This window comes from Tupaia chinensis, unplaced genomic scaffold (assembly GCF_000334495.1).
Source record: "Tupaia chinensis unplaced genomic scaffold, TupChi_1.0 Scaffold000256_1, whole genome shotgun sequence".
NCBI classification, from domain to species: domain Eukaryota; kingdom Metazoa; phylum Chordata; class Mammalia; order Scandentia; family Tupaiidae; genus Tupaia; species Tupaia belangeri.
Window position 1 is genome coordinate 2,229,749 of NW_006159736.1, and position 22,522 is coordinate 2,252,270.

At 42.9% G+C, this 22,522-nt stretch overlaps 1 protein-coding gene across 1 annotated transcript in view; it reads left to right on the forward strand.

The window, feature by feature from the left end:
• The window catches only part of DST (dystonin), a 576,919-nt gene that overhangs the window by 122,667 nt on the left and 431,730 nt on the right, over positions 1–22,522 (forward strand). Inside the window, exon 4 of the mRNA XM_014588047.2 lies at positions 15,519–15,726. Within this exon, the coding sequence (XP_014443533.1) occupies positions 15,519–15,726 (208 nt within the window). The remainder of the gene's footprint in view (positions 1–15,518; positions 15,727–22,522) is intronic.

Genomic DNA, 22,522 nt, shown 5'->3' on the forward strand with positions numbered 1-22,522 from the left:
TTTTTTTTTTCATAAAAAGACTTAGACCAAAAGAATGAATCTTCTTTTTTAATTGCCAGAGGGCACATACACTTGTGTGTGAGAGAGAGAGAACCTCCAGTGGGGTGTGATTATACATCAGTCCTTTCTCCATTTCTCTATCCTGTTGGGATTGTGGGCATGCATGCACACACTTATATTTTGTTTTATAAGTGCACCGGGAACAGTTTAACAGCTTATAGACAATTAGAAGTCAGAAGAAATATGAGTATTGTTATTTTTATGTTTTTAAGTAGAATAATATGACTCGTGAAATGTTACAAGAAATATGTGTAATTAACATGGCTACTGTGTTCTCTAATACAACTTGTATGTGAAAGGGAACAATGGACAAGGTGCTTTATGCACTCTGGCTCTCTTGAGAAAGAGACAAGTAAAGGACTGAGTGGCTCAGTCACACTTTGTCACCAACACACCATGATCTCAACAGACACTTGTGTGACACTGACCAGCTATAGCTTTAACAAATGTTTTCTTTAGGGTTTTTGCCATGCAAGCATATGAGTCCAGTGTGTTTTTCAACCCACCAGGGCTAGACTCTGAACCATGACTAATCACATTGAAGCTGGCTCCCTAACTACTAGGCTATGGCCAAAAGAATGATTTTTTATTACTGGAATTTTAGGCATCACCTTGTAGACGATGTGAAGGGAGGTGAATTTTCCCAAGTCCTCTAAATGACATACTGCCTGGTAATATAACTATAATTACTGCTATTCTAAGTACATTATACTGAATTTTCATTTTTATTTTTGAGCTTAGGATGAAATATTATGAAAACATAGTGACTATTATATGCTAGGTAGACGTCATATTAGAGGCATATACATTCTCATTTTTAGAAAATGTTTTTACTGGGATCAGCAGATGGTGTAATGGTTATGTCACTGGTGATATCAGTGGTTACGTCAGTGGTTACATAGTCAACCACGGTTTGAGTCTCGGACCCAGTGGTTTAAAACTCAGGCTGGGTGCTGGGGCACATGTGCTCAAGATCCTTTTTTTTTTTTTGGAGAGGTTTTCGCTATAGGGCGCCTGCGCTCACCAGAAAGAGAGAGACAGAGAGATAGAAAGCAAGAGAGAAATCACCCCCCCAGGGGGGATGGCCACGCAGCAATCCCTTCTCCTCCATTCTCCTCTCAGGATCTTGGGCATGCACGCACATGCGCCCGGCGTGAGTTTAAGCCACCGGGTCCGGGACGCGAACCACAGTCGACTACATGGGAGTCCAGCGACATAGTCATTACGCTAACTGCTGGTCCCATCAAGATCCTGAGAGGAGAATGGAGAAGGAATTGCAGCATGGCCATACCCATGGGGAGTGATTTCTTGCATTCTGTCTCTCTGGCAAGCGAACTCACCCTATAGCAAAAGTCTCTCTCTCTAAAAAAAAAGAAAGAAAGAAAGAAAAGTTTTCATTTATCTCATGAGGGAGAGAGGTATAGTGCCCCCACAGGATCTCAATGCCGTGATCCAGCCCCGGCTTCACCCAGATCGTGAGCATACATATGCCTGGCACACTTGCGAGGAATCTGGAAATGAACTGCCTACCTCTCTCATTTTAATACTGTCTCACATTCCACAAGGTAGCTTTGATTATCCGTATTTAGAATATGAGCAAGTCCAAGAGGTTAAATAACTTTCTTATGGTAATGTGGTAATTAATTATGGAGCTTGAAGATGCACCTTGGTTTCCTGCCTTAGCCTGGTTACATTTTTTGCCCTCCTGTAAAATCATGAAATGTGAATGATAGTAGATGTCTCTATTTTCCTGAAATGTAGTACAGGTGAGTCGTAAAACTCTTATAAAGTACTGTGGTGGCCAGTGTTATTAGTTAAATGGTTCTCCAGAGAAACAGAATAGGATATGTTGGTTATACCCTGCAAGCACATGCACACATGCATGCACACACACACAGCACACACACACCTACACACACATGCACACACACATGCACACACACATACATGCATGCACATAGGGATTTGTTTATTTTAATTAATTACCTCATACAGTTTTTGGACTGGCAGATCTGAAGTCTAAAGCTGAAAATGCAGTTTAGGTTGATGTTGCAGTCCTGAGTGTAGATTCTGTGAGGCATCAGGCAGAAAACTCAGGGAGAGTTTTTATATTGTAGTCTTGAGGGAAATCTGTCTTAAAGTCTTCTGCTGTTGAGGTTCTCCCACACCATGGAGAGTAATTCACTTTACTTGAAGTCTACCAATAAAAATATTTATCATGTCCACAAGTACCAGGGCCAGCAGGTGGCATAGAGGTTAATTTGACTGGATTCCACCTAACTTAGTCCATGGTTCGAGTCCCAAACTTGGTGACTTGAAAATCACACTGGAGGTGTGTGTGTGTGTGTGTGTGTATGTGTGTGCGCGCGCGCGCCCAAAATCCCAAAGGGAGACTGGAAGAGAAGGGTTTCTGATGTGGCTATCTCCCCTGGGGAATTATCTCTCATTCTCTTTCTCTCTCTCTAGTGAGCACACATGCTTTTATAGCAAAAACTAAAAAAAAAAGAAAGAAAAGAAAGAAAGAAAGAAAGAAAGAAAGAAAGAAAGAAAGAAAGAAAGAAAGAAAGAAAAAGAAAATAACTTCACAGCAACATTTCAACTGGCATTCTACCAAACACTGGGTTCTATCGCCTTGCCAAGTTGATACATAAAATTAACCATCATATCAATAAATGAAGCTTTTCATTGAACATAATTATTTTTTCTTTTTATCAGAGGGCACTTATACTTACCAGAGAAAGACAGATACAGAGAGGAGGAAAAGGGAGAAAGCACCCTCTTATGGGGCATAGTCATGCCACAATCCCTTCTCCTCCATTTCTCCATCTTTTCAGGATTTTAGGCACACACTCCCATGTGCCTGGTATGTTTTTCAAGCTGCCAGGGTTATGTGTTATCTGGCTCCTTGAACCACCAGGTCCTGGAAACAGCCCCATTGAATAGACTTTTGGATTCTTTACCTGCCAGGTTTCCAGCTGGTTCCCATATTATAGACATAGACACAGGGCCAGTCCAGGAGAAGAATGAAGCAGGGCACGAGGGAGCAGCTTTTGCATTGTCTGTGGTGTGTGTGTGCTTTCCTGATAGAAGTCATCATATTGTTTTCTGGACACAGACTTTCAAAAAACTCTCGTTTCATATTATTGTTGGCGGAAGCTATTATGTTGGCTAAGGAAGCCCCTGTTGAGCAAGGGAAGAGGAAAAAACTTAAGAAATATTTCAGGATCAAGAGGGCAGCTGGATGGGGGAGGAAGTTCAGAGGATTGGAATTCACACAAATCGGAAGTCTACATTATAACCGAGGAGGAGAGGGGTGTGGGGCTGTAAAAGGTCGTAACTGAGAAGAGATCCCTTTAGTGGGCGCTGTGAGAGAATGAGTAGATTTGCTTTATAAGTGCACTGGGAACAGTTTAACCTACTGCTTATAGATAATTAGAAATCAGAAGAAATATGAGTGTTATTTTTGTGTTTTTAAGTAGAATAATATGGCTTGTGAAATGTTACAAGAAATATATGTAATTGACATGTGTACGTGTTCTCTAATACAGTTTGTATGTAAAAGGGAACAATGAACAAGGTGGTTTATGCATTCTTGCTCCCTAGAGAAAAAAGACAAGTAAAGGACTGAGTGGCTCAGTAATACTTTGTCACCAACACGCCATGATCTCAGCAACCACTTATGTGACACTGACCAGTGCAACTTTTTTTACATTTTTTTTAGGGCTTTTGCCATAGGGTACATGCACTCACTGGAGAGAGACAGAGAGACAGTGAAAAGGAAAGTGAGAAATCACTGCCCAGAGGAGATGGCTACGCTGTAGTCCCTTCTCCATTCTCCTCCTAGGATTTTGGGCATGCATGCACACATGTCCAGTGTGATATTCAAGCCGCTAGGTCTAGGTCTTGAACCACGGTCGGCCATGAGGGAGTCCAGCACCTTAACCTGCTGGCTCCTGCTGGCCCTGCTACAGCTTCTTTAAGGAGCAGGGTTCAATGGGTCACTCTGTACAGTGTCAGCAGCCAGGCTGCAGTTGGAGGAAAAAAACAGGTCTCTTGGAAGTTGGTGTCTAGCTAACCTTATATCTTAAACGACTTTGAGTCACCATGTAGCAGATGGCATATCAGAAGGAACCTTGACATCTTGAGCCCTGCTTGCATGACTTGCCTGGAACCCACTCATTTTCTTATTGTTCTTCTCTGGCAATTCACTCTTTCAGGTTTGCTTGACTTCCAGACTTCTTCTCTCTCACTTCTCTCTCTTCTCACTTGTGGTAAACTACCTTAACTTCTTACCTTGTCAACCACTTCCCAGCCTTTCTTTAGTCACTTTCTTTTCAAGTCTTTAAATATCTTCAGTTCTATCTCCTTTTTTACATAATATCTGTGATTTAGTTCAGGCTCTCATCATTTATTGCTGGACTATAGTAACTGCCACTCAGTGTTATGTGAGTTTGACTCCTCTCCAGCACAATTCTCTGCATTTGTCAAAGTCACCTGTCTATAAAAGTAATCTGGTGGGTCATCAGGAAGGTCATGACATATTTTTCTATGTAAAAGTGCATTATGACTTTTCTGACGACCTAACTTAAGCCCTCAGCAACAATCCAGATCCTATAAGATCGAAGTTAGGCCTACTACTGAATGCAAGGCCCTCTGGAATCCACACCTACCTTCTGCTTCCCCAGCCTCATCTGCTGGCACTTCCACGTTATGCTTTTTAAACACTTAGTCCATTTTATGTTGTTAGAATATCTGGATGATTTATAAACAATGTAAGTTTATTTGGTTTACAATTCTGGAGGCTGGGGAGTCCAAGAGCCTGATGTTGGCATCTGGTGAGGGCCTTTGTGATTCATCATCCCATGGTGAAAGGCAGAGAGGCAAGGGAGTGTATGGGACAGAGAAGAGGAGGGGGACAAATTTCACCCTTTTATCAAGAACCCACTGCAACAGAAAACAATACATTCTCACATTTTATTCATTCATTCACCTCTTAAAGGTCCCACCTCTCAACGTTGTCACATTTAGAAATAAGTTTTTTTTGTTTTTTGTTTTTTTTTTTTTTTGGTGTAGAGGTTATTTTTTTGCTATAGGGCATGTGCGCTCACCAGCAAGACAGAGAGAGACAGAGAGACAGAAAGCGAGAAATCATCCCCCAGGAGGGATGGCCACACCTCAATCCCTTCTCCTCCATTCTCCTCTTGGGATCTTGGGCACGCACGCACACGCGCCCGGTGTGACTTTAAGCCACAGGGTCCGGACTTGAACAATGGTTGACTACATGGGAGTTCAGTGACATAGCCATTACGCTAACTGCTGGTGTCCCGAGAAATAAGTTTTTGACACATGAACGTTGGGGGACACATTCAAACCATAGCAGGCACCTGTGCTTTTTGCATTTCTCATCTTTGAATACTTGTTGGGTGAATTGTAGGTCTCCTATCTTTCCTCCCTCTCCCTACTGTCTTCTTATTAGTTATTGTAATAACTATTTTGGAATAAAGTGGCAATGAGCAAACAAGCAAGCAAATACATTCCTTTTCCCCCTGGTTCTAGATGACTTGAAACAGCTTTAAAATGGTAAGTGATTCTGGGGAAGGAGGAAGTGAAGGAGGAGGTAGCTGCTATGGTGATCCTGCTGGTGGGCTCTTTGTGTATGAAACAGAGACAGAGAGGCAGAGGAAAATAGAGAGAGGCGTACAGACAGACACTGATGCTCAAGCCATTTTTAGCCCTGTTTGCAGAGCTTCTTGTCTGAGTCTTCACTTACAGGGGACCTAGCTGTTGAAGCCAAGCTGCCAGGACGAGGTATTCATTCAACAGACATTCATCAGAAGCCTACTTCTCAGAACTAGGATTCTAACCTAGACGAGAAATTGTCAATGTCCACAGTTAGTTTGAACCTCAGCCTATCAGTTCTGGTGTGATATGAGTCACTTTCTTTTTCTTTCAACTCAACTCAGGTTCTGACTCCCAGACCCTCATTAGACTGGCCATGGTACTTCCTACTTCTTCGACTTCAAAGTTGCATTAAGGTTCTGGGGTCCTATTAGATACATATCGGGACCAGTGGGTTGGGTGGTGTTTAAGGCACTGGACTCCCATGTGGCCTACTGCAGTTCAAGTCTTGGATCTAGTGATTTGAAAAAATCATGCCAGAGACCAGCGGTTGGCGAAATGGCTATGTTGCTGAACTCCCATGTAGCCAACTGCGGTTCGAGTCCGGGACCTGGTGACTTAAAGTCACGCTGGGCACGTGTATGTGCATGCCCAAGATCTCGAGAGGAGAATGGAAGAGAAGGGATTACGACATGGCCATCCCCCCTGGGGGGGTGATTTCTCGCTTTCTGTCTCTCTGTCTCTGTTTTTCTGGAGAGCGCACATGCCCTATAGCAAAAACCACTCCCCCCTCAAAAAAAAAATAAGAAAAGAAAAAATCATGCCAGGTGCATGTGTGTGCGTGCCCAAAATCCCAGGAAGAGAATGGAGGAGAAGAGATTTCATCATGACCATCCCCCCAGGTGGGAGGTGATTTCTCACTTTCCCCCTGAGTGTATGTGTCCTGTGGCAAAAACTCTAAATGGATGAATGAATGAACGAATGAACAGGGTATGCTAAATGTCAGTAAATGTCGGTTATGTTCCCACCATAACCAGAGGGAACATCTGTACCTCCGGTTATGGTGACATACTACCAAGACTGCCCCATAGGACCCCTTAGAGGTCTTCTTGGTTATTCTTAGGACACAGGGATCCCATGTTCCCCCCTGCCCCATACCATCCTTTCCTGGGATTTCATAAGTTCTTTGCTCCAAGACCCATAGATGCTTCTGTTCTATAGCCGAAGGGAGCCTTTTTAAAGGCTGGGGAACATCTTTTTCTCCAGAGACCTCTGCCCCTTTTTACAATCTAGCCTTATAAATTTAGGCTTATGGAAACTGAAAACCAGGTATCACAGTCTGCTTCTGCCCTTGGCTTGCCATAAAGCTTCCCTTATGGGTACAGCTGGGAAGGCTTAGACCCAGGCTACCTCGTGAACGAGAGATGAATTGTGAAGATACATACTCTACTGAAATCCGAGGTTCCCCTTAGTGCAGATGCCGGGGCTTTAAGCCACAGATGTTCTGAGACTGGGCTGTGAGTTTTTCAGGGAAAACCAAACATTAGTTAAGGGAATTTGAAACTTAGCATCAATACTTATTCCCCAGAGGGCAGACTGGTTGGATTAGTTTGCCACCTTTCAGTATGAAGCATCTCAGCTGGGCAGTTTCCTACCAAGCCTGCTCAGAGTTAGACTTCTCTGTGTGCAGGCACTGCTTCATGGGCTCTCCAGAACTGTTTGCACGTAACGCAAATGAAACAGCCCTGCTTTCCTCAAAAGAGTCAGTGGGAGTGCCGGGCACTAAAAGTTGCACAGACTTTGTTTCTCTGAAATAATACAGGCTTTTGCTTTAATGAAAAAGTGACTCTTTCAGTCCATTTAAGTAGTAACTATTTGAAGTGAAAGACTCATTATATAAAAGCTATTATCAAAAGCAATTTTCTGAAATCTCATTAATGAGGATAAGTTTTGGAAGTAAAAGTGCAAAGAAGGTATAAAGACCTAACCTTGCTTACGTGTCGACAGTAAAGAATCAGGTATCTGTAATTGCTTTGTTTATACTAATATATTTGTCTAAGTTTTTGTTGTCTCCAGCAACGGAGATAATGATTTTAAAAGAAAAATAAGACCTCTGAATTTAAAAGAAGATAAAGAGGAATTTTTGGAACGAGACAGGGGCATCCCAAAGAATTGAAGGTTTAATAACCAAGCTTGGTAAGGATAGGTATGGGAACTCCATGGACTGTCTCTTGGGAGCTGTTATTAATATAACCGAATTCCTTTTTTTTTTTTGTTTAGTTTTTGCTATCGGGCATGCATGCTTGTCAGAGATAGACAGACAAGCACACACAGAGGGAAAATGAGAAATCACCCCTTTATGCCACAATCCCTTCTCTTCCATTTTTCTCTTGGGATTCTGGACATGTATGCACAGCATTTTCAAACTACCAGGTCCGAGACTCGAATCATGCTGCCAGCCGTGTTGGATACAGTGCCTTAACCTCCATGCCACATGCTGGCCCTACCTAATTCCAATAGCTTGTAGTCACCGTGTCTGTCTGTTTCAATTTCTCTCTCTCTCTCTCTCTCTGTGTGTGTGTGTTTGTGTGTGTGTGTGTGTTTGTGTGTGGACACTCTATTGCCTCACCCACAGTAAGTAATCTGCTTATGGATCTAGTTAGTGTGAGCTGCAATGTCACCTAACAGCTAAAATTTACTAATTCTTCCTGCATGTTGGGCTGCTCCACACTTTTTAAGAATTATTTATTCTGCCACTACAACCTATTCTTGTTAGGTTTCCCATGTCTCAGATCAGAAAAACCAAAGCTCAGAAGAGCCACCCAGTTTTTCCAAGGTCCAAAAGTTATTACCTGACTTTCAATGTCTAGCATGACATGCACATACTTTCAACTTTCTGGCCACACAGCATTGGTGGTAGTTGGGGTTTGGTCTCTGTAAAGGTCCCGTATTTACATCTTACATCCCATGATTACCCCCATGTGAGTGATCATACCATGAATCCTCTCTCCCACACGTCATAATAACATCCTGGCTATGGAGTACTTGGAATCATAGCCTTCTCTGCAACACAGAAAGGGCAGGTGAGCTTTGTGGGAGCAAGCTGAGCATGCGTAGGGGAACGAGCAACATCACAGTTGTCAGCAGCAGTAGTGAGGGGTGGTTGGGTTAGATTCACAGGGGTCACGAGCCAAGATCTATTCCAGTTCTCTTCATTTCCTGGGATTGAAATATTCACCAGGATTTTTAAAAAATAATAATTTTATTCAACTTCATTTTTTATTATTATTATTAGTTTTTAATTTGACCAGAGAAAGAGAGGGAGAGGAGAGTGGGAAAGCAAGCCACCAGGTCTGGGACTCTAACCACATTTGGCCATGTAGGAGTTGAGCGCCTTTAGCCACCATGCCACCTGCTGGCCCCTAACCAGGATTCTTGGCAGTAGAATGGAAGGAGATCAGCACTTGGACATCAGTGAAACATGGTTTCACCTATTTTTGTTTGACTGTCACTTGACTGAATATAGCGATAGACTTTTGTCCCATTTCCTCCAGTTTTCTTCTCATTTTTAAAAAGTTCATTTCCTTCCTCTTGACTACCATTACTCCTTACCTCCCCCTTCTGCCTTTTCCTTTACTTTCTGAATGCAACAATATCACGCTTGCCTTAAGTTAGGCCAGGGGCCCCAAGCTCATCTGCACCCAGAAACCGGGTACTATAAATGAACGAGGACTGTGTCGGACTGGAAAGCACATGTCCTTTCTCTAAAGGAACCAGAGTTCCATATCTGAATTTTCATGTGAAATTTTCCAATTTTTAAATATTTGCCATTCATTTGTTTTTTAAAATAAGTAGACCAGCCGCAGTGAGTCACCATGGTGGCTCGACCAGCAGCTGACGGTTTGGAGTTGCATACTCTTAGAAGAGTGAGGGAGGTATCTCCATCCTGGCTTCTAAAGGAAATGAAGACACCCCAGTCAGTGGGACTCAGTGTCTCTCTCCTCATTGACTTTATACTAAAAACCACTTTTTTTTTTTTTTTAATGTTTGCTATAAGGCATTTGCACTTGCTGAAAAGAGACAAGTGAGAGAGAAAAAGAGAGAGAGAGAAAACATGAAAAAGCACTCCCGGGCGTCGGGAGATGGCCATACCACAATACCTTCTCCTCCACTCTCTTCTTGGGATTTTGAGTGTGTACGCATACATGCCTGGGGGGTATTTCAAGCCACTGGGTCTGGGACTCAAACTGTGCAGTCAGCTCTGTGGGATCCAGCCATTTAATCACCATGCTGTCAGCATGCTCAATGAGGTCTCCAGTCACAAACCAGTAATCTTCCACTGTGAGTCTGCCTTGCAGAACATTGAGTTTTACTACTGCTCTATGGTGTGGCCCCTCTTTGTCTTTTTTTAAAAGAAGTTTTTGCCTTAGAGTGAATGCACTTGCCAGAGACTGAAAGTGACAGAGACAATGAGAGGGAAAGTGAGAAATCATCCCCCAGGGGGGATGACCATGCCATAATTCCTTCTCCATTCTCCTCCCAGGATCTTGGGCACAGATACATATCCAACCTGAGTTTCAAGCCACTGGTCCAGGACTTGAACCATCATCCACCATGTGGGAGTCCAGTGACATAACCACTATGCCATCTTCTGGCCCCCCTGTTTGTCTTTTTAAATTTATAGCAGTCCCTCCCTTTTGGGTGTGTTTGTTTCATGATCCTGACTTTTTTTGAAGAATCTAGGGTTTTTGTTTTTTTTTTTTTTTTGTAGCATGCCCCACAATTAGGCCTTGTCAAATTGTTTCCTTAGGTTTCTCATTTATGTATTTGTTGTAAATATTTTGAAATACGAATACTGAAACATACATGATAAGTACGTGAGTTTGTGGAAGTTTGCTTTCCAGCCGCTGGGATTCTCAAAGTCTGGCTGTTTTACAACCTCTTATCTCTGCACTTGTTTCTCCATTGCCTTCTGAAAATGCCTAGGGCCCAGACAATTTCCTGGCACTTTCCTGCAGAGCAGGGTGCTAAGTCTGGGCAGTTCCATTGTACTTATCTCGGATCCCCTACCGGGGTTTTCAATTAAACGAAGTTATTGTTCAGTTCCTATTCTAAAAATGTTGTATTATGTAATTATCCTGGCTTTAGGAGATTTGGATTGTACCCCAGTGAATGAATTGTCTGTTAGGAAAGTCAGTTTAAAGCGGTTGGTGATCTAATCCAATTGTTAAAACTGCTTTAATAACTAGGTTGTAGAAGATAAAATACAGAGATTTTTGGTTTGTCACAACCTAGTGTTTTTGTTTTGGTTGTAAAGATTCAGTATTAGTCCAGAGGGGGCTTTATACTAAAGAGGCCAGATGTTAAAAATATCATGACCTGGGCCAGCTTTGTCTTTACTACCCTCATTAGCCTCTCCCCTCTTTGCTGTGTTTACTCCACAGCTATTTCCTACTTCTCTCGTTCTCAGCAGGCACGCCAAGTGGTGATGACAAATGATGGTGTGAACTGAGCTCTTAACCTGGGGTCAGTGGGTCAATGAATTCTATCAAATTATATTTAAAGTTTTGTGTATTTACTTATGTGCTTTGTTCTGGAGAGAGGTTTCTATAGATTTCATTAACTTTTCAGATGTGTCAATGAACCCAAAACAGTTAAAAGCACTGGCTTAAATAATTACTCCTTCATTAAGTCTTTGATATTTTTTTCAGACCCTGATGGCTTTTTCTTTTTGGTAATCATTTTGTGGATTTGTGTTGAAGAAATTATAAGAAATAAATTTAAATAATCTTAGTCATCACCAGAGATAACTGCTGTTTACATATTGGTGAATGAATGTCTATCTAAGTACTTACCTACCTACCCTTTTGTCTGTTCATTTATGCACGCACACTTTTGTTTTTAAAAAGGAATCATTCTATGTGAGCTTTTTACCACTTTGCCAAATGTAGATCAACAGTATTTTTTTGTTCAGTTGCTTCTGACTAGCCCGTGGTATGGAGATATATATATATATATGTTATGTGTATGTATTTATTTATCAAATCTTTTATTGATGGACACATAAATACTGGGTTTTAAAAAATTTTTATTTTTTGTTATTTTTACATTTTTTTCCCATTTATTTATTTGTGCATTTTTTCCACAAACATTTTACTTTACACATCACAAATTTTTTGTTCATACTCCATAGTTCTTGACAGCTAATAAACAACTTTCAAAATTTCAGAATACTGAATTTTAAAGATTATGTTCAAAGTATTTCTTATAATTTTGTTTGTGACTCCATAACAACAGAAACAGTATGGTTTTAAGTATTTTTGAGAAAATATTTTCATGTCAGCTCCTCAAATTGTTGAAAAGCAAATGCCAAGTACACTAGTCACACATAAACCTTCTCAATTCAGCCTAAGTATTCTGTGATATACCATCTGCTAGCAAAGATCAGTCTCTTTCTCTTCTTTCAAAGTCTTTCTCAAGGTAATCCTCTGGTGTGGTTGCTCTTTTGCAGTCTCTACTGATTACAGTGCTGGGCTGGAAAAGTCCAGGTTATTTTCTGTTATAAATTCTTTCATATATCTTCTCTAATCCTCTCTGCCAGGCAGAACTACTTATGGTGCCAGGCCATCTTTCTAAGAGCTTCTGTTGGCTTACTTGAGATCCACCTTAGTTCCATAGTTTTCAGATTAATCTTCAATTGACATAAATACTAGATTTTAACAGTTATCAAACCTTAGGCAATGAGAGTACAATATTACATAAGAACCTGGGGCTTTTGCTGGTCCCAGGAGCCCCCTTACTTTGTCTTACTCTTCTGAGCCCCACATCAAAGGTTAGATTCTGGACTTTGGGTCAGAGAACATGCTTGCTTTTCCTAAAATAAACAAGAGAAAACTATACTCTCACACTGTTCTCTCTAACCCCCAAATAGTGACATTATTTGGCAAGTCATGTCATGTCAATAAAGAATATAATAGGTTTATAAGATCAAGTCACTTCAAAGCAACTTTGTTTAAATCCATTGTCAATTTTTAAGGTTCAAACGTGCCTAATTTTGTATAGTTTACCTTGTATTTCAACAAAGTGTTTATAACAATTTTTGTGGGGAAAAAAATGGAGTATTTTAATTGCTAAGATTCTCCATGGTGGTGGTTAAGGCAGCCAGATTCCAGATGGTCAGCTATATGGTTCAAGTCCTGGACCTGACAGTTTGAGAAACATTCACATGTGCATTCGTGTCCAAAATCCTGAAAGGAGGGAGAGATGGAGGGGAAAGGATCGTCCTGTGACCATTCCCCACTCCTTCCCTCTCTGTCTCTCTAGTGAGTGTACCCACCTTCTGGCACAAAAACGAAAGCAAAGTCTTTGCAAAAATGCTTGAATCATGCTGCCTGGGATATACTCTGCCATATATAAACATGTATGATTTCCCTCTGTTTGTGATTTTGTGTGTCTGCATGTGTGTGTAGGAGGGATGTCTGTCATTTCCCATGATACACTGCTGAAAGAGGTGTGGCTGATTGTCTTCTCTTCCTTTCTCTCTTATCTGTTTACCAGTGACACTACCAGATTAGAGGCTGCATCAGTCGACACCCTTGGGCCCAGGGGTAGTAACTGTTCCCATCTGGCTATGTGTGATTAATGGTGTTTATGTCATGGCATAAATCACATTTTGTAGTTCAATCAGCTGAGACACTGGCCATTAAAAAAATTTACTCTACAAAAATCAATAACCAGTGGTTTTGGAAAGGACCTGTTCTTTAACAGTTATTCCCCAAGTCTGTCTGTAAAGATAAACAGTCAGAAGATTATGCTCACTAAAATAGTGCAGACAACAAGAAATGCAATCTTACAGATAAAGAATGACCTTACATAAGGACAGGTAGGAAGCCATTTTAGGGAAGATGGAAAGCAGCCAAAGAAACCCAATACCCTTTTAAAGGTCTTTAAGAATGTCACCCTTTTTCACAGAGGCAGCCAACAGCAGAACCTCAGAGAGCTCAGGATGAACCTCAGAAAAGCATGGAAAATAAATGGAGTGATAATAGCATACTGTGACCGACTTAATGCTACTCACAACTCTCTGTGGACTGGTGCTACAATACAGAAAATCAATTTTATTTACTTATTTGCCTTAAGTTTGCCAACTATCTTATCACCAGGAAAATATACAAAATATAAATAAATTAGCCAGGACAATGAGATTCCATGTTATATGAGGGGATTTGAAAAGTTTGTGGGAAAAAAATGAATTCCATTGAATTCAAATATGAGTTTAGTTTTGTGCAAACAATTTTGAAATCCATGCATAGTTCTTCCATAATATGCATTTTTCATGAACTTTTTGAAGACTTCTCACCCTACAAAAAAATAAAAGATTGCTTTTTGGGGGAAATAATAGAGCTAAATCTTAAATGCCTCTCTTTGTGGGAAATATTTTGCAAACTTTCTACAAGGATGGTGTTGACCGTGCGTGGCCACATGCCTGAATGACTGAAGGGAAAGTCAGTAGTCAGTAGTCCTGGTTCCGTCATAGCTTGTTGCAGGCGCCTTGGGTGAGTGCTTTGGGATGTTGTCACACAGCCTGCTTGTGCTGCAGTTGCCACGCTGCTTTTGTGAGCAGCCCCGTGTTTTTGCTCACATTGGAGCACGCCTCAGTGATTCCTGTCTGCAGCTTGCTTCTTAGGAATCAGTGGCAGCAACGGGAATTTAAGTTATACCTGTTTTGCATCTTTACCATGAATCCCAAGAGTGGCATTCTCAGTGGGAAAAGCAGATTTCCTTTGATACTTTATTTATAATCCCTCTTGCCGCACAGATAGTCCCTATCCTTGTTTTATTAGTAAACCGGTGGCTCTGCAAATAATCACAAACCCAATAAAGAAGGCAGGAATAAAATCTTGTACCTTTCCTCTTTATGGACAATGGAACTCTTTTATTCAAGACAGGACCCTGCAGATTTGCTCCTACTGGGAGGGGGAGGACTAACCTTCAGGCAATGTGCTTTGGTAAACGCCTCATGTTTCCCCTTTCACTGTGTAATGGCCAGGAGCTGGAAGAGCTCAGTTTCCTGTCACTGCACTGCATCAGTCTCATTTACATTATTGGCAGCTGATACTTTGCTAGAAGTTTAAATTATCTCAAGAACTCTAAACTGAGTTCAGATGTTTGTTTATTGGCACTGCTGCCTTGAGCTTCTGAAAACAGTCTTTTGTATTCCCCCCATCTTAAGAAAAGGCTCTTCTCAGAATCGGCCCTCCCTCCCTCCTTGCTCTTTTCTGGGAACGTCCTTTAGTCTCAGGAAGAAAATTAAATAAAGAGGACAAGGGGCTCAAAATCAGTCAGAAAGGAGTCCCTGGCAGTGAGGCGACTTGAAACGGAAAGGAATTGGGACCCAACATCCTGCATTTGTGCTTTGTTTTCCAAACTTTGAGTTAGTTGCATTAATGAATTAACCAGCAGCCTGGCGATGGAAAATGTTTCTCCTGTCCTGGTGGGGGAGCCAAATACTATAGATTTGTAACAGGAAGGCTGTTGATTCTGGCTTCATTGTTGGGCCAGTCATTTGTGAGCTGGTGGCCGGACCGCAGGCCACACACTTCTTCCGTGCAAATCTTCATGTATTGATTGCCTGGGTACTGTTTCTACTATCGAAGACTTGGCCAAGAAGAGATGGTGAGCCCCGGGGATCAATTTTTTGGTTTGTGTATATCCTCTCAGTTTTGAGGATGATGCAGGATGCCAGACCCAGTTTGGGGGCGGCGAGGGAGGCTGTTTGAATCCATGAGCAGATGAGAGTGTTTTGCTCCTAATGCTTTTCTCTGTGTCATCCTCTGTAGAGTTCCGGGAACGCGTCCTATCGCTGCTCTATGTCTTCCTCTGCGGATTTTTCTGATGAGGATGATTTCAGCCAAAAATCTGGCTCGGCATCTCCGGCTCCAGGAGACACCTTACCCTGGAATTTGCCTAAACACGAGAGATCGAAAAGAAAAATTCAAGGGGGCTCTGTGCTGGACCCTGCCGAAAGGGCAGTGCTTCGGATCGCAGGTAAAAAGCATGGGGGAATTGGATGGAGCGAGGGCGAGAGTTACGGAAATTTACCCGAATGCTCCTGGGGGCCATCTCTGGGAGCTGGTACATGGAGCAGAGATGTGTGTCTGAAGTGGTGGGAGGAGGATGACCGTGTTTACTTTCTGCCTCGTTTTACCGTGAGAGCGATTTGCCCTGCTTGCTGGTGACTAAGCTGTTTGGCTCTGCCTTCTGGTTGGATGAATCGATATCTTTGAAATGCAAGGAAATATTTTCAGACATCTCCATTAAACTTTCCGGTTTACGTACAGTCGCCACGGAGACGATCTGAAAGCATTAACTCCAATGATCCTAGTGTATTTTCTGAAGGCTGCCAGAGAGCCGCCTTCATTTTTTTCAGTTTCACCCAAGAGCATTGAGCTACGCAGATTGAACTCAAGTCTGTTTACAGGTTTTGGTACCCAGGACGGTGGAGTGTATTCAACAACTTGAATGTCATTTTTAAAAGAATGTAGCGTCTCAGTCAGCATCATGTGTCCATAGCTGCTTTCTGTCCCCACTGCTTTTGAGAGTTTGGCCTTGTGCATCCCTGATTAATTAATATATGGGAGGTGCCAACGTTTCTGTTTCTGTGTTACTGGGTGTTTTCTTGCATTGGCCATAAAAACGGAACCAGAAGCGATGGCTTGTTTTACCCAGCTGAAAGCTGAGAACTCTGTGGAAATCCACACTGCATCCCTGCAGTGGCTGTGTCGCTGGTGTTTGTGTTCTGTGCGTGAGATATGCTCCCAGGGACGGTTGTTCTGTTCCCTCAGTCATATATATTTTTTTCTTCCCTCTTGGAAACGGTAACAAGGCAGGATGGACTATGTCCTTGAGGACTGCCTTGCCAAGGCCGAAGGCCACGTGTTTTTTGAGTTGGTTTCTGCAGCTAGAGGTTCAGGCCTCCTTTCCTCCCCTTCCCCCACTCATAACCCTGTCCCCCACTCTCCTCCCAGTTTCTTTGGCCTTCCACTAAAATGTGAGGTTGGGACTTTCTCTTCCTTGGGAGCTGTAGGGGAACAGCCCAGATTCCAGCCACTGAGGCAGCACAGAACTCCCCTTGAATCCCCCCAGTGGGATTTTCTGATTATGGGAAAAACAAACAGCGCCCAGCCAGCCATTCTCTAGTCAGGGTTTCTGGGGCAACAGCCTTGAGCTTCTTCTGGCTTCTGTTTTGAGATGCTGGCTAGTCTCACCCAGGCCTTTGAAGGCGAGGGGTGGAGCTGGGCAAAGGGAGGAGGAGGGGGAAGGAGGATGGAGACTGTTCTGGAGCCAAGTGAGAGTGAGCAGGGGCACCCAGGCAGACCTGGCTCTCACTGCCCCCTCCTCCTGGAGTACCAAAATTGTTTAGTCACTGAGGCCTAGCTCCTTGCCCTGTCGAGAACCCTCCCCCAGGTCTGAGGCTCCAGGGGGAGGAGGGGACAACACCCATACAAGATGTTTGTTTGGCTCAGCAGAAAGGGAGCACAGGTCAAAGGAGGGTGTAGGTGAGAAGCTGTGAGGGCCTTGTGGCAAGCCTGGGGTATCACAACACGATGTGTGCTCTGTGCATTTTTTATGGAAGGCAGAAGGTGCTCCTGGCTTGAGAATTTTGATAGCGTCAGAGATGGATATTTTGCTTTGGGTAGTGAAGGAATGGGTTATGAGAGAAGGATGGGATAGGTGTTTGTCAGGGGGAACGAGATGATATAAATTGGAAACAGTTCCTGGGCAGGAAGTCACGAGTCGTCTATGGTACTAACCAGCAGTGTACATTGTAGATGGGAAAGAAGTGGAAGGTGGTGGTGGGGTTTCTATGGAATGCAGTGTACATGCAGGCGCTGATGATGTTAGACCATGGCTTCCTTGAGGGGTGAGGCCAGGTCTTCTTCCTGTAAAACATTTTGTAAAATGTTTGCTGAGTTTGTGGGGAATAACCATGAAGTTGGCAATGTACTTTGAAAATTACACTGATTCTTCAGAAAACAAATCAAGATCAAACAATAGTATGGAAATGTACTACTCTGTTTTAAATCAACATTGGTAAATCAGCTGTTTGGTACAAAAAACATAAAGAATAATCTGCATGGAGGGTAGACTCAGGCTAGCTTACAAATAGTTGTTTAATTCATAATGTGACCAAATGATGAGATTCAGCTATATATGTGTTACATTGCCCTGATTGCCCAGGGTGAGGATAAGAGTTCAGGTTATCTAAGAGAATTGGTGCTGTAGATAGTTTGAAACATTCCGTTGAAATTTTGACTTCTGGTGTTATTACCTATGTTCATATACTTCTTGAAACTTACCCTCTCTGAAACTCATCTCTTGGAATAGGTGGGATGAGGTTCAGAAATGGTATGAGGATGTCTGTGGTGTCCATTACTTAGTAATAAAAAAGCTGGAAGTTTTATATTTTTATCTGTTGTTTAGGTCATAAACATAGTAAAAATGTCTACTGAGTCAAAAATACCTTCTGATCTCTGGGATACCTGAACTTATTCACATTTAACAAATATTTACTGCGATAAAAGTAAGAACTCCCAGGTAGTTCTGCCTTTCAGAAGTCATGGTCTTGTCTGATCACTGTATGCCTTCTTAGTTACAAGGTGGTTTAGGTGACTAGTTACAATAGCTGCATATACCTAATACTAAAGGAAACCAGAGGACAGTCACTTGGTGGGGAGAAGGAGGTATAGGAGGTTCCTGAAAGGTTTCTGAGAGGAGGTACCACTTGAGCTGAGATTTAAAGAGCTTGATGGAGTTAGGGTAAATGTTAAGGCCTCTTCAGAGGGAAGAAACTATAAGAATAAAGGTGGGGGGGGACCAGCAGTTAGCGTAATGGCTATGTCACTGGATTCCCACGCAGGCGACCGCAGTTCGAGTCCCGGACCTGGTGGCTTAAACTCACGCCGGGCACATGTGCGTGTGTGCCCAAGATCCCAGGAGGAGAATGGAGGAGAATGGAGGAGAAGGGATTACGGTGTGACCATCCCCCCTGGGGGGTGATTTCTCGCTTTCTGTCTCTCTGTCTCTCTCTGTCTTTCTGGGGAGCGTATGCGCCCCATAGCAAAAACCTCTCAAAAACAAAACAAAAACACAAAGAAAGGTGGGGAGGTGTGTTTAAATGGGAACTGCAAATTCTGAGTGTAACTAAGCATGGGGTTTAGAAAGAACTAGCAGTTCTTTCTAAACTGAAGTTGCTGTGTACAGTATTGTGGCCATTAGACTATTTGTGTTGTATGTGGTAGAGAACCATTGAAAGATTTTTTATTTTTTTAAAATTTTGTCAGAGGGCACGTGCACTCACCATGAGAGAGAGGGAAAGTGAGAAAGCACTCCTCCATGGAGAATGGACATGTTGCAATCTTTTCTCCATTACTCCCTCCTTTTGGGATTTGGGCACACACGCATAGGTGCCTGGCATCTTTCAAAGGCCATCCATTCTGGGACCTGAACTGCACAGTCAGCTGTTCAGGAACCAGCTGCCTTAACCACCATGCCATAGGCCAGCCCAAAGTGACATCATCAGGTTTACATTTTAGGAAGTCATACTGATAGTATCATATGTCTGATATTTAACATTTTAAAAGATGCTTTTGTATTTAATGTAGTCTCAGCATATGAAAAATCTGAGAATATTAGTATATTTACTTCCTATCTCTCATGGTCATTGTGAAAATAAAACAATAAAAATCTAAAGAACAGGGCTTTGGAACACCCATTCTATAAATGCCTTTCACATGTACAGTTCTGCTGTTCTTAGCTCTAGGATGTTGTAAGTTGGGTTTTCTAGTCTTGAAGTACCTATAAAGGAACATGGTCTATCAGTAGTAATGGTGTTCTAAAATAAGAGATTTTTGAGTTTTTTTCTTTTTTGGAGAGGTTTTTACTATAGGGCACGTGCACTTGCCAGACAGACAGAGAGAGACATAGAGACAGAAAGCGAGAAATCACCCCCCAGGGGGGATGGTCATGCCGCAATCCCTTCTCCTTCATTCTCCTCTTGGGATCTTGGACGCGCACGCACACGCACATGGCGTGAGTTCTAAGCCACCGGGTCCGGGACGCGAACCACGGTCGACTACGTGGGAGTTCAGTGATGTAGCCATTACGCTAACTGCTGGTTCCCAAAATAAGAGATTTTTGTACTATCTGAATTTTTTTGAAGTTGGAATTGAAAGATAAAAGCAGAGCCAGACTTTGGACACAGGCAAACTTATCTGTCACTAACTAGTTTACTTGGACAATTTACTGAATTCTTCTCAGCCTCAGTTTGTTTATCAAGGGGTCCTGGTTGTAGTGATTAAATAAAATAGTGAATGCATAATGTTTTGCAAACTCCTTGGCACATGGAAAATGCTCTACAAATGATTGCTTACTGATGACCAGATGCTCCTCAAAGCCCGTAAGATCTTATCTCATGTAGGCCTTCAAGAGCGCTATGAAGTAGATAACTACACTTTCCTTCACCTCTCAGTTCAGAAATATACTGAGAGGAAGAGAAGCTTCCCAAGGTCATCAGGCTGAGTAGGAGAGCTCACATCTGCAACCCAGGCAGTCTTGACTCCAGACACCAGGTTCTTTCCTACAGTGCTCTCACTGCTTCCCTGTGGAACCCATTATTATTGTTAGCATATTGATCCAGTATTACCATGGGAAGAAGTCCATTTTTACAAGCAACCCCCAGTGCTGCTTCTGCTCATTTTGACTGGTCCTTTAAATAGATAAAATCACTAAGTATACAGTGACCATATTGATAAAATTGGATGCTCCTGGGTGTCAGTCTCTGATGAGGACTCAGATTGTGACCTCAATGACCTTACTCATTATGGGGGAAAAAAGACTGTCTTGAAAGACTTAGGTTTATATCTGTGTGGACTGTACATAGAATGATTCTTAGGGACCCAATAGCTAACCTTTTCATTTCAAGAATGAAATGTGTCCTATATGATAACCTATTTGTTACTACATGAACTAATGTGTACCTAAATGCACAAGTTTCAAGAAAGTTTGTGATCTAGTCAGGCAAAAGATTAAACTCAGATTATAAACCAATAGTTGGGATAGAAAAGAGATGTGGTCTTGCTTTGTTTAGAGTAAGAAAAGTAGGCTGTGGTGATCTGTCTATAGAGAAAAGATTGCTGAGAATGGGTCAGGTGCTTCAATGTTTTTTTTTTTTTGGAGAGGATTTTGCTACAGGGCGCGTGCGCGCACCAGACAGACAGAGAGAGACAGAGAGACAGAAAGTGAGAAATCACTCCCCAGGGGGGATGGCCACGCTGCGGTCCCTTTTCCTCCATTCTCCTCCCCGGATCCTGGGCACGCACGCTCATGCGCCCGGCGTGAGTTTCAAGCCACCAGGTCCGGGATGCGAACCACAGTTGACTACATGGGAGTCCAGCCACATAGCCATTATGCTAACTGCTGGTCCCATTTCAATTTTAACTCAAGATTTTTTCCCAAAAGTGTACAACTACTTTTGCAAGAGTAAATCATCCCTTTCTAAGAGTTAATGAGAAATGATCCAGATTTCTCAACCAATACTGAAAAAGAAAGGCCCACACCCTGAAAAATCAAGGGCAAAGATCAGTACATAGGAAAGAAGAAAATACAGAGGGAAGATTTCAACAGATGAAATTGACATAAGTGGTCAGATGGTCAACAATGAGCTAGTTTATCTAATAATAACAATAATAGCTAACACAATCGTGCTGATTATATGCCAGACACTATTCTAAACTCCATTTATTTTACTATAGTAAGTTTATGAGTTAGGCAATATTATCACCTCCATTTTACTGATGAAGAAAAGCTTAGGATAAATAACTTACCCAAGTCACAAAGCAAGAAACCAGGACTTCGCCCAAGGTAGCCTGACTTTAGTCGCTTTTTTTTTTTTTTTGGAGAGGTTTTTGTTATGTGGCGTGTGCGGTCGCCAGACAGACAGAGACATAGAGACAGAAAATGAGAAATCATCCCCAGAGGGGATGGGATGACCACCCCGCAATCCCTTCTCCTCCATTCTCCTCTCAGGATCTTGGGCATGCACGCACACGCGCCTGGCGTGAGTTTTAAGTCACCGGGTCTGAGACATGAACCGAGTTCAACAACATGGGAGTCCAGCGACATAGCCATTACACTAACTGCTGGACCCTTCAGTCGCTTTTAAACACATCTGTTTATGTGCCTGACCACTAAGTGGTTCCTCCAGAGGACCTTTAAACTCACCCACTGTAGTATCCGACCTATATAATTTAAGAGAACTGTACTTGTTTTACTTAGTTTGATGGATATTAGTATTATGTGGAAGGAATAATAAGTAGAGAGAAGTGGGGTAGGCGACCAAGTATTCTGGGGTTGTGAACTAATAGGCCTCCACCGCGCGCAGCGGCAGATGCGCCTGCGGGCTCTGGGGGGCAGAAGGGAGGGGCCGCGGGCTGGTCCTCGGGCAGCCGCGGGGCTGCCGGGCGCGCAGGCGCAGGCGCAGCCTAGCTGTCAGGCCCTGATGCGCCCGGCCACCTGCAGAGGCCGCCTCGCCCCGTCCCCGGGATGTCCCTTGGATGCAGACCCCCATACCCTCCTTGCCCTGTGCTGCCACGTAGTGACCTGCGTCCTCCGGTGCCATAGGTTGTGTCGCAAAAAGTATTCCCAACACTCCTCTCCGTCCTTCCATAACCCGCGAGAGCCGCCGGCCCCTCAGCAGGGGGCTGCGCACGTCGCCGCCGGGCTCCGCGGCTTTGTTTCCCAGGCAACTGTTGTGGGTCCCAAATAGAAACCTCACCCCTGGGGA